General features: G+C 46.9%; 1 protein-coding gene across 9 annotated transcripts in view; it reads right to left on the reverse strand.

Annotated features, from left to right (window-relative positions):
- Window positions 1–12,425, reverse strand: part of Csad (cysteine sulfinic acid decarboxylase) — a 26,608-nt gene that overhangs the window by 8,497 nt on the left and 5,686 nt on the right. For 5 of the 9 annotated variants that reach the window (XM_005397157.2, XM_013520948.1, XM_005397156.2 and 2 more), the window contains exon 2: window positions 222–362. In XM_005397157.2, the coding sequence (XP_005397214.1) occupies window positions 222–347 (126 nt within the window). In that variant the 5' untranslated portion in view covers window positions 348–362. Of the gene's footprint in view, window positions 1–221; window positions 363–601; window positions 793–1,556; window positions 1,778–1,815; window positions 1,926–12,425 lie in introns of those variants that run through there. The other 4 variants (XM_013520949.1, XM_013520947.1, XM_005397158.2 and 1 more) reach the window with 3 other exon arrangements.

Raw genomic sequence — 12,425 nt, forward strand, 5'->3', positions numbered from 1 at the left:
TTTTTTTTTGTCTTTTTGAGGCAGGGTCTTGCTATGCAGTTCAGGCTGGCCTTGAGCTCACTTTGTAGCTCAGACCGGTCTCAAACTCATGACGACCCTCCTGCCTCAGCCTCCCAAGTGCTGGGATTACAGGTGTGTGCCACCACGCCTGGCTAGTAGGGAAGTTCTAAGCCAGGTTTGCAGGAGAAAGGGAAGGCTTGAGGTGCAGCGGGAGGACTTACCTTCTCAGAAGTACTGGTCCCTTTCTGAATGGCCTCCTCCACAATGATCTCGAACACATCCCGGAGCCAGGCCTCCGCAGCCTTCGGGTCCCCATCGAGGGAAGGCAGTGGTTTCGAGTCAGCCATTAGGATAAAATCTGCCTGCAGAGCAAGAGTCACTCCCTACTCAGGCTGGACCTAGACAGCAAGACCCTCTACCCCAGCTGGCCCCAGGGCCCAGAGCCTGTAGCTGAGCCCTGCCCTTCAGTGCACAGATAAGGGCAAGTGATAATGCAGAGAGAAAGCCAGAGGAAACAGCTGGAAGAGAAAAGGAAGCATTAGCTGCTGAGCAGGCGGACTGATTGGCCACTGTCCTCTTGAGGCAGAGAGGAGAAGCTTACCTTTCTGCTCTAGTCTCTGTTCAGGCAAGGTACACAATAAGCTTTCTAGACTATTAGGACCAAGACAGCAGAGGGAGGGAGGAAAAACCAGCCGTCACATGGCCATAGTACAATGCTCATGACCCTTGCCCGAAAGAGAACTTTCACAGACTTGGGACGGGGACAGCAGGTTAAGTTCCTGGAGTAATCATTAGCTGACAGAAGTAGAGGAGGAGATAAAAGAAAGGCAAAAAGGGGCGGGTGGCACATTAACCTCAAGGTTGAGAGGGGCAGGGAGCCCATGCGCAGCACAGGGGAAAGGATTGCCACCATGAATACCGGCACCCAGAGTGAGGCACGGGAGATATCCAGAGGGACAAGGTCCAGCAGCTGGCCCAGGACATGGGGAGGGAGCCTGAGACGTGGAGATAAAACAGCTTAAGCAGTCCTAGAGGCCAATGTCTCTTGCATCCCAACCCCAAGTCTTCACAACTGTGCTGATGTCCAAGGCCTTCTCCTAGAGACAGTCATGGAGGGAGGATTTTATTACGCAAATCCTAGGCTATCCGAGCTGGCACGGAGCACTCCTATCTCTCGAGGGTACAGGCACACACAGCAGTCATAGGCCAGGGCAGGACTGGATGCAGACCCTGAGTCCTCAAAATTTAGGAAAAGAGACCTGGGAAGCTAAAGACCGAGGGAGACCCACAGGAGGATGGAGGCGGAGTCTCGAGATGGGGCAGGAGAAATGGGACGGGTGAAAGGGAGGAGAGGGGCGCGCAGGGTAGGGAGAGGTCTGCCACAACCTTACACTGCGGCGAGAGAGGAGAGCTGGTCCCAGGGTCAGTGAAGGTGCCACTGGCGGGAATACAGGAGCCGATGCAGCGTGGGCAGAGCCGCATGAGGCCGTGGTGAGTTTTGAGTGCCAGCCAGGCCAAGGAATCTAAATTTTACCCTACAGAAGAGGGGAACTCACCGAAAAGGGTCTGTGGCGGGGAACAACGTGATCAGACAGACGCGTTCAGAAGACTGCTTTATAGCAGCAGGATGCAGGAGAATTAACAGGCAAGAGGTGATCCACACTTGCACAACGGCAGGGTGGGGAGGAGAGCACACGGAAGAACCTGCAGCTGCAGGCTTGGTCACTCCCTGCATTGCACTTAGGGCAACGCCTTTTTTTTTTTTTTTTTTTTTTAAGAGACAGGGTCTTGCTATGTAGTTCAGACTGAACTCACCGGGTAGCCCACGCTGGCCTGAAACGTGCAGCAATCCTCCCACTTGAGCCAAGTGCTGGGATTACAGGCATGCACCACCAGATGTGGCTCATGGGCAAAAGTTTTAGAATCTATGTTGAAAGAGAAGGAAGAGTCAAACACCAGGGGTTTTGTGCCTGAGTGACTGGAAAAATGGTAGTCCTGAAATATGGATCTGGAAAGGAAAAACTAGATGGAAAATAAAACAGTGATTTCTTGGAAATACTTGTTCAGGTGGAGGCCTTCTGAGGCTATAGATAATCACTGGGAAAAGTTGGGCCTAGAGTTCTGACGAGACCAGAAGGAAAAGCAGATGTGAGACTCCACCCACCACCAGGGACGGTGGGACTGACAGGCAAACACCAGGGCTGGAGGACTCTGCCCAAGACAGGAGAACCCGGAACAGGTGGGCTGCTCAGACATACTCCACCGGCAACGGCTACTGGGACTCGTGCCAGGTGGAAACACAAAGCAGGTTTGGCGGAAGGATGGGAGGGCCAGGGAGTTCAAGGAAGCCTGGTAGTGTGTCTATCCTCAGACATTTCCTGAGTAAGTGGGTTTGAGGAGAACGGCAGCACCAGCCTGGGCCTTGAGAATGGAGGAGCCCAAGCAATCAAGCCAGTGCCTCTCATGATGGTAGAAGTCAAGAGGTTAATACAAATCTGCCCTGAGGGCCGGGGATATAGCTTAGTGGCACAAGCGCCTGCCTAGCAAGCACAAGGTCCTCAGTTCAATTCCCAGTACCAAAGTGAGCTCAGGCCAACCTGAACTGCATAGCGCGACCCTGTCTCAAAAAGACCAAAACAAAACAAAGCAAAACAAAAAAAAAATCGGCCTGTGCAGAGCCAGGCATGGTGGCCCATATGTGTAATCCCAGCTATTCAGGAGGCTGAGGCCAGAGGATGACAAGTTCAAGGCCAGCCTGGGCAACTTAGTGAGTTCAAGGCCAGCCCTGTCTCAAAATAAAAAAATATTTGTGGTGATACTGCTCAATGGGAGAGCATCCCTGGGTTCAGTCCCCAGTACCATGAAAAAGATAAAAATCAACCAGGCAGGGGCTAGGGATTTAGCTCAGCGGCACAGCACCTGCCTGACAAGTGGGAGGTTGTGAGTTCAATTCCTAGTACCAGAAAAAAACAAACAAACAAACAAACAAACAAAAATATCAACTAGGCATGGTACAGCAAGATTGTAATCCCAGCACTCTGGGAGCCTGAGATGGGAGGACTGCAAGTTAGAGCCCAGACAAGGCAACTGAGAGACTTAGTGAGACCCTGTATCAAAATTTAAAAAGGTCTGGAGATATAACTCAGTGCAAAGGCCCTGTGTTCAATCCCTAAACTGCAAAAATAAAAATTAAAAAAAGGCCCTCTGGGCTGTGATGCAACTTAGTGGTAGGAAGCTTGCCTAGCTTGCATGAGGCCCTGGGTTCCATCTCCAGCACTGCAAAAATAAACAAAAAATAAGTCCCACTTCAGTCCTTACCACACGACACCCTCTGTACTTAAAATACATTACGCCGGCCTTCACAGCTGTTTAGGGCCAACTTCCTACTAGCACTTAAAGGAGGAATCTGACTTTCTGAGATACCATGTACTTTGTCCCAGTCACACAGCCAGTACATGGCAGAGCTGGGCTGAGACATGGGTGTGTCTGGCTCTGAGGCCTCTAACCATCATGCTTTGTTGCCTCATGCTTGGCTCCCTGTGTGTTTAGCTGCGCCCTGCTTCTCCTTTCAAGACAACTAGTGCTTCCCTTCCTGATCCTTCTGGGCTTCTCCCTGAAGCACAAGCTTCTGCAAACACACTGTACCAGCACAAGCTTCTGCAGACACACTGTACCTGGCTAACCCAGGCACCACTTTCCTCTGCCTTCTCTATTCAATCATTATTGACAGCTCCGTCACCTCTTGTCTCTCTTCTCAGCTGCCTTATTTTTCTGGATCTAAACTCTTACTGATGTCACCTTTGTAAGCTTTCAGGAGGAGTGATGGCAGATGCTATGTATCTAATCTGCTGTGTTTAACTGGAATGAGTGCACAGACCACGAATTTATAGTGACACCCATTTAGAAATTTATGTGTTTCGCTTTTTTATTTATTTTTCAGCACTAGGGACTGAACCAAGGGTTTGTGCACTAAGCTACATCACCAGCGCTTTTTTTATTTCTTTATTTTAAGACAGGGCTTGCTAAGTTGCTAAGTTTCTCAGAGCAGGCTGGAACTTTTGATCCTTTTGCCTCAGCCTCCCAGAGTGCTGGGATTAGAGGTGTACATCACCACACCTGGCTTCCGTATATGCTTTTGCCTAGCAGCATCCACTAGGCCTGGCGAATTCGGTGGGACAAAGAGGGGCCGGCTGGATGGGGGTTTAATCTGCTTGATTTGGTGGAAGGACAGTAGGGCCAGGGAGTTCAAGATATTTGGAAGGCAACGGGTAAAACAAGGGATCACGTAATCTAGGTTGGATATACACAGTCAGGAAAGATATGAGGGAGTTTGTGGCTAGACAATACAGGCTAGCAGTCTCATAAGCCAGAAAAAACTTGTGCATTTTAAAACAAAACAAACTGCACAAACTGAAAACATGTCCTAATAAAGTTAAAAATTAAAAATAAACAAACAAAACAAAGCAAATATTGCTGGGTTCTACAAGCATCTTCTCAGCTGGGGACCAAAGCACATTCCTAATTCTGTTCATAGTTCTTTGCCTATCTGTCTACCTTGTGGAGATTAGATGAAAATCTGTATAAAACAGTTATGCTCATTCTCCTCCCTCTGCGCATTCAACCAGCAACGCCCCTTCTGTCTCCCTTTCCAAAGGCAGATTATAGTATCAGTCCTGGACAATGGAAGATCCCAAGATTTCCCCAGACAACGGAAGCCTGAAACGCTTCCCAAGACAAAACAAACAGATACCAGGTCACAGGCAAAGGACAGAGGGCCAGAGGGCAACACCTTTCTCTAATATGGAGACAGGTGAGAGAATCCCCAGGAGTGTAATGAAATTAGTAACTGTCTTCAGTGCAAAACATAGTGGCTACGCTCAGCCAGAAACGCAATACTACCTGGTGACACTACTATGTTTCAGTTGATGGCTCTGTCTCAAATTCTCTTAGCAGCTATTTCAAAAATTTTCCAAACCTCTTGAATTACTGACTCGCTGAACTTCTCCCTCCTTGTCTCATTTTTCAAATTTCCTGGAGAAAAGTAAAGCTTATTCTGCACAAGCCTGTAATATCAGCCCTCAGGAGGCTGAGGCAAGAGGATCACTGTGAGTTTGAGGCCAGTCTGGGCTATACGGTGAGTTCAAGGCCAGCCTGAACTACACAGTGAGACCCTGTCTCAAAAAGCCTCAGGGTGGTACAGTGCTTGCCTAGCATGTAAGAGGGCCTGGGTTCAATCTCTAGCACCACACACAAAAATAACAAAAGAAGAACTGTCAACAATGAAAGATATTTCAGGAAAAAATACTGATATCCAGGTTCTTGTGGAAAAAAAGATCAGAAGACATGGCAACAATCAGCCTTGAAAGGAATGTCGGGAAGTTGCCACACAAAAAATAAATAAATAAATAAAAAGTAAAATGGGCTGGGCATATAGCTCAGTGGCTCAAGTGCCTGACTAGCAAGTGCAAGGTCATGAGTTCAATTCCTAGTACCAAAAAATAAATAAATAAATAAATAATCAGCCTTAATTAATAAATAGGAAAAAGCAGCTGTAGTTGGAGCTGGCCTTTTATTATTATAGTTTTACAATTTCATCATGATTTCTTTTTAGCTTTTAACTTAAGCAATACACTCACACAGTTCAAAAATCAAAACACAAAAACGTTAATATAGCAAGAAACTCAATTCCCACTCCACTCCGTATCCCCCACTCCCGCTCTAACCCACACAGCTTATAAAATAACCATTTTTATTAGTTTCCTGGGTGCCCTTCCAGAGTTCTTAGTGCACCTTTTTTTCCCCTTAATGCACATTTTAACAAATATAGATGGATATTCTTATTTCTCCCTTTTCACACAAAAGACATTATCATTCTTCTGCACCTTCCTTTTTTTCAGTTAACAAAATAAGGGTGATCTTATTAAGAAAAAAAAAAAATATATATATATATATATATATCTTCCTGATTCTTTTCGAAATGTAACAGCTTTATTGAAATATAATTTACACACCACAAAGTATATCCCTTTAAAGTGTACGATTCAGGGGCCGGGGAAATAGCTCAGTAGCACAGCGTGTGCCTGGCAAGCACTAGGTACTGAGCTCAATTTCCAGTACCAAAAATAGATGAATAAATAAATAAAGTGTACAATTCCATGGGTTTCCATTAGTCACGAACCTGCACAGGTATTATCACTAACTCTGGGACATCTTCCTCACCCAGTAAAAAACTCTGTTCCTCCCACCCCCATCTTCGGGCAACCACTAATCTATTTTCCATCTCTAGAGATGTGCAGAGACGCGTCACATAAAAGAGATCGGCATAGGGACTCTCCTGACTGGCCTCTTTCATCCAGCACGTTTCCAAGGTTCGTTCACACTGTAGCCGATGTCAGTGTTCCTTTCCTTTTTATGACTGAATTCTAGCCATTGTGTGAATATACTACTTTTTGTTTACCCATTTATCTGTTCATGGGCATTCCCATTGTTTCTACATTTTGGCTATTACAAATGCTGCTATGAACATCTGTGTACAAGATTTTGTGTGGATGTGTTTTCAATTCTCCTGGGTACACTCCAGTAGTGAAATTACTAAGTCATATGGTAACTCTATGCTTCAACTGTTGTTGTTGTTGTTGTTGTTTGAGACATGGTCTGGCTATGTATTCCATGTTGGACTCGAACTTACTACATACCCCAGGCTAGCCTTGAACTTGCGGTGATCCTCCTGCCTCAGCCTCCTGAGTGCTGGGATTACAGGCATGCACCACCACACCTGGCTTCTATGTTTCACTTTTTTTTTTTGGCTTTTTTCAGGTACCAGGAATCGAACTCATGACCTTGTGCTTGCCAGGCAGGCGCTATGCCGCTGAGCTATATCCCCATCCCTATGTTTCACTTTTGAAGAACAGCCAAACTTTCTCACAGTAGCTGCCCCCCATACATCCCCATCAGCAATGCGTGAGGGTTCCTGTTTCTCCGTATCTTTACTGATACGCATGACTATGTGTTTACCAGCGCCATCTGCATGTCTAGGTTAGATATGGATGGCCAGTATCCATCAAGGTTGTACTGATGTATGAAAATGGCTGTGTCCTTAACCTCACCAAGACAGCATGCTGTCCAGCTCCTGAAATTGAAGAGCGGCAAATGATATCTCAGGGCACGAAGTAGCGAGTGGTAGATGACCTGTCTAGCAGGTGGGAAGCCCTGGGTTTGAGCCCCAGGCCTGAGGAAGAAAAAGACATCTCAGTACAGTTTTTCTTGTTCGTTTTTGAGGTACTAGGGATCTGATCACACGGTCTCACGCTAGGCAAGCAAGGTCTCTACCACTGAGCTAAATCCCAGACCTTTTAATTTTGAGACAGGGTTCACTAAATGGTCTAGGTTGGCCTTGAAATTGTGGTTTCCTGCCTCAGCCTCCAAGTAGCTGGTTTGCACTGGTGGTGGTGACGGCTGCAGGTGATTCATGAGCTGTTATTCCAAGACCCAGGCTGAGATAAAAGCCCCTGTCTGGGACACGCCGTTCTCATGGCAGACGGCAAAGAACACAAGGCGGACAAGTCCAATACCCACTCTTAAAACTTCTGCTCAAACTTGGTGTTTGGCACATTTGCTCACTGACCCAACTTAAGTCACACGCCGAACTCTGAACAGCAGGGTGAGGATGTGTGCCCCTCCCACGACAGGGCACCACAAAACCTACGTACGGCACTGGGTGAGGACCGAAATCTCCTGATGAGATGGCTGGGCACAGGCCCTCGGGGATTTCGCTGTCTGTTCTACCTCAGTGTGCACCGCCTCACACAGACTACCCGCCTGGCCCGGGGGATATGTGAGTCAGAACCACGGCTCTAAAGGTTTCCTCTCAACACTTTGTACACGGGGAGGGGAGGAAGCACTGAAGGAAGGGTAGGGGAATGGGGCAAAAAACCCAAGTTATATCATGTACAGGTAAAAAACAATAATAAAAGAAAAATAAAAAGTCAAAAAAACTTTTAATTAAAAATAAAGGTCTCCTCTCCTTTCCCTTTCCCTTTCCCTCAGAAACACTCCCCACACACCCAGGGCAGCTCCATCACTGAGCTATATCCAAAGCTTTTTATTTGTGTCAGGGTCTTGCTAAGCTGCCAAAGCTGGCCTTGAACTTGCAATCAGCCTGCCTCAGCCTACTGGGTAACTAGGATTCCAGGTAAGTGCCACCATGCTCAGCCCATGGACATCTCTTCACTACCTTCTCTCATTTCTCCTACCCTCATCTTCCTCCTCACAGCATCTTACACTGCTTGCTTCTCACAGCAGCCCCCAGCCACCTCCCCTTCACAGCCGACACTCTGGAAAAGGTATCAGGACCCCCCATCTCCACCTCTCTCATGTTTCCCTCAGCCCACGACCACGCAGTTTCCTCCATCCAGGTCACCAAGAGTTGCCCTGCCTGCAAACCTAGGGCCACAGCTCATCTCTACCCTCCAAGACCACTCCAAAGCCACCTGACAGTGCGCACCTCTTTGAAATGTTTCCTTCCACTGTGCCCACCTGCTCTGTCCCTCTCTCAGGCCATCCCTGGCTTCCTCTGGTCCTCCTAGAAATGCTGGTGTTCCTCAGGGTCTGTCTCTCACCTCTTCTACCCTCTGTACCTGTCAGCAGGCAATCTCGTCCACTGCCAGGGCTGCATGCAAGTGAACGCAGGTGACTCAACTGTCACACATCACTCTCCTGAGCCCCAGATCTCTAAAGCCACCCGCCTAACTCAGAAGTCCCAGTGATGTCCCCAACCCGAAACAGCTCATTTAAACCTACTCTTCTTTTCCAGATCTGGCTGGGTGTACGGCGCACTCTTCTACTGGTTGCTCAAACCAGAGACTAACTGATCTTTGTCTGGAACTTTTCCTTTGTGTGCATGCACACAGGCACACGCGCATGTGTGTGTGTGTGTGTGTGTGTGTGTGTGTGTGTGTCTCCATGTGTGTGAGCGGAACCCAGGGCTTCCTGCAAGCTAAGTGAACACCCAACCACTGATCTAACATCCTGGCTCTCATCTTTTTTGTTTAACCTTTTTATTTAATTTTTAAAGGATGTTATAACTTTCCTTCAGCACAACCCTAAAATCTATCCATCACAGCACAAAAAAATTAAAAAAGCTTCACTTTTTTCCTCTGGGCTATGTTGCCATTTTTTTTCCCTTAAAAATACTTCACACACACACACTAAAAACTTCAAAGGGCTGCCACCGAGGGGCGTTCTGGCTCATGCCAGTAATCCCAGCACTCAAGAGGACCACTGCGAGTTCGAGGCCAGGCTGGGCTACAAAGTGAGTTCAAGGCCAGCCTGAACTGCATAGCAAAACCCTGTCTCAAAAAGACAAAAAAAAGGCTGGGCGTGGTGGTGCATGCGGGTAATCCCAGCACTTGGGAGGCTGAGGCAGGAGGATCATTGTGAGTTCGAGGCCAGCCTGGGCTACAAAGTGAATTTAAGACCAGTCTGAACTGCATAGTGAGACCCTGTCTCAAAAAAAAAAAACCAAACAAACAAAAACTTCAAAGGGAAAACAGTAACTTTACTGTGGCAAAACCTAGCAGACACTACTTTATCCAGATGATCGAAACTGAGATCACCAACAGTGGGGCAGACATGAGGCACTGAAAACACACCACCACTTACATAACATTTGTGCCACAGACACACAAAGCAAACCTAACTGTAAGGCAGGAGCTATACCCAAGCTGGGGGTCAGTCTACAAAACAAAAAGCGTGTACGCTTCAAAATATCAATGTTGGCAGCAGAGGATGTGGCTTCGTGGTAGAGCGTGTGCCTATCACGTGGTAGGCCTTGCATTCAGGCCCAACACCACCCGCAAAAATGTCATGGAAATGAAAGAAAAGTGGGGCTGGGGATTTAGCTCAGCGCCACAGCACCTGCCTATCAAGCACAAGGTTGTGAGTTCGATTCCTGATACCGGAAAAAAACAAAAAAAAAAAGAAATTGAAAGAAAAGCTGAATAGAGACTAGAAGCATTACAACCAAAAAGAACATGAAACTTGATTAGTTTCTAGATAAGGAAGAAAAAACTGTTATAAAAGCTATTGTTGGTCAGGAGGCATGGGCAAGAGGATTCCAAGTTTGAGGCCAACCTGGACAGTACAGTGAGACCCTGCCTCAAAAACAAAGAAAAAAAAAAAGAATGTCACTCCAAACACTAGTACATAGTCTGACTTGGATCGTGTCATTAGCATTAGTATTAAATCAGTGTTAATATCCTAACTGACAATGGTATTGCGCTTAATGCAAAAAAAATTTTTCTTGTTTAAAAATATGCTGAAACGTTTAGTCGTAAAAGAACATGAGGTCTAAAATAATTTCAGAGCCGGGCATGGTGGCGCACGCCTGTAATCCCAACACTTGGGAGGCTGAGGCAGGGGGATCGTTGCGAGTTCAAGACCAGCCTGGGCTACCAAGTGAGCTCAAGGCCAGCCTGAACTGCATGGTGAGACCCTGTCTCAGAAAGGCAAAAAAAAATGAAATAAAATAAAATAATTTCAGACAGTTCAAAGACAATACTATACTTTTTAAAGAACAAATTTATTGAGATGATTTAGTTACCATAAAGTTCACTTTTTAAAAGTAACTTAGTGGTTTTTAGCATATTCCCCAAGTTTTACATTGGTCACCACAGTTTAGTTCCAGAACATTTTCATCACCCACAAAAGAAACCATACCTATCAACAGGGACTTGCCTGCATTTTCATAAGGATTGAAAAAGACTTCTAAATATTAACTGTGGCTGTTACTGAGCATTGGAATTATGGTACCCATAATTCCAATAATTACAATTCCATAATTGTGATTTTCTTATTTCTGTACTTCCATATTGTTATAATTTTATACAATAACTTTATATTACTTATACAACTAAAATAAGGGTTATTTTATTATTTTTTAATAAGGGTTATTTTAAAACAAGAACAAGCAAGATTACAGGGTAATTAAGGGGCCACAAGAATGCCAAAATAGAGCATGGGCATGGTGGTGCACGCCTGTAACCTCAGTTACCCAGGCCAGCCTGGGCTGTCTATTAAGACCCTGCCTCAGAAAAGGGAGAGGTGAGCTGGGAGTACAAATCTGAAGGACCTGGGTTCAATCCCCAGTACTGGAAGAGAAAAGAAAAGAAGAATGCCGAAACATACACACCGCCAGGCTCAAGGAACGTCCCTTTGTATCGCATTTGGTTTCCCATCTTCTCTATGCAGCATCATCAAAGGTCTGTCGGGTATCAAAGGGAGCCAGACACTGCTCATTTCTATGACACAATCCAGGCTGGCACTTGGTGGGAAAGAGTTCAACTTGTTCAGCAAACACTGACTGCCTGCTTCTGCCACCTGCCTGGCACTGCCCCAGGTGCTGCTGCTGCCCTGGAGCTCCAGGAGCTGGGGCAAGGGAGCCCACAAGCAGACTGAAGGCGTAAATGCCACCGCACAGGGACTGGCAGGACTGGTGCACTCTGCTCCACGATGGGGCTTCCGGGAGAAAAGACTGAGGCTCTGCCTAAGGCACAGAGAGGCTATGTGTAGGAGACTGCTCAGGCTCATGACACCACTACTGGACCAGGTGATGGAGTAGGGGCGGCACAGAAGGGGAGGCCTGCCTGGGGCAAAAGGATGAGAGCAACTGCCTTGTAAGTGCCTTTGTTTTGTTTTTGAGGGCGGGTGAGACAAGGTCTCACTGCGTAGTTCAGACTGGCCTTGAACTCTAGGCAATCCTGCATCAGGCTCTAGAGTGCTGAGATGGGCCATAGGTGTGTTGTGCACCACCAACACCCAGGCTCTTCGGTGGTTTTCTTTGGGTGGGGTACCAGGAATCAAACTCAGGACCTCACACTTGCCAGACAATCACCGTGCCCGGAGCTAAACCCCTGGCTCCTAACACCCAGCCTCTTAAGTGCTTCCAATCAGGCCTATTAGAATGTTAAAAACCCGGCCTGCTAGGAATTCCAGTACTAAGAAGGCTGAGGCAGAAGAATCTCAGTGAGTTAGGAGGCCAGTCTGGACTACAGGATAAGCTCAAAGCCAGCCTGGGCTATATATTGAGACCCTGTCTCACCCTCACCCTCCATAAAAGGAAAAGAAAACTTAAAACATTGGGTCTAGTGAGGGTGCACCTCAGCGGAAGAGTTTGTGCTTAGTACGCATAAGGCCTGGGTTCCATCCCTAGCACCAAAAAAACAGTAGCAACAAATCCATCACTGGCCTCTGTGCTAACTATCCACACACCCTGAGTCCCACACTAGTAAAGGCACCAACGCCCTTTAAAAGGAAACGGGGGGGGGGGTGGTGCTAGGGATTTAGCTCAGCAGCACAGCACCTGCCTGGCAAGTGCAAGGTCGTGAGTTCAATTCCCAGTACCAGAAAAAAACACAAACCTAAATAAA

Source organism: Chinchilla lanigera, unplaced genomic scaffold, assembly GCF_000276665.1.
Source record: "Chinchilla lanigera isolate Chin_1 unplaced genomic scaffold, ChiLan1.0 scaffold00057, whole genome shotgun sequence".
In the NCBI taxonomy this organism is placed as follows: Eukaryota; Metazoa; Chordata; class Mammalia; order Rodentia; family Chinchillidae; genus Chinchilla; species Chinchilla lanigera.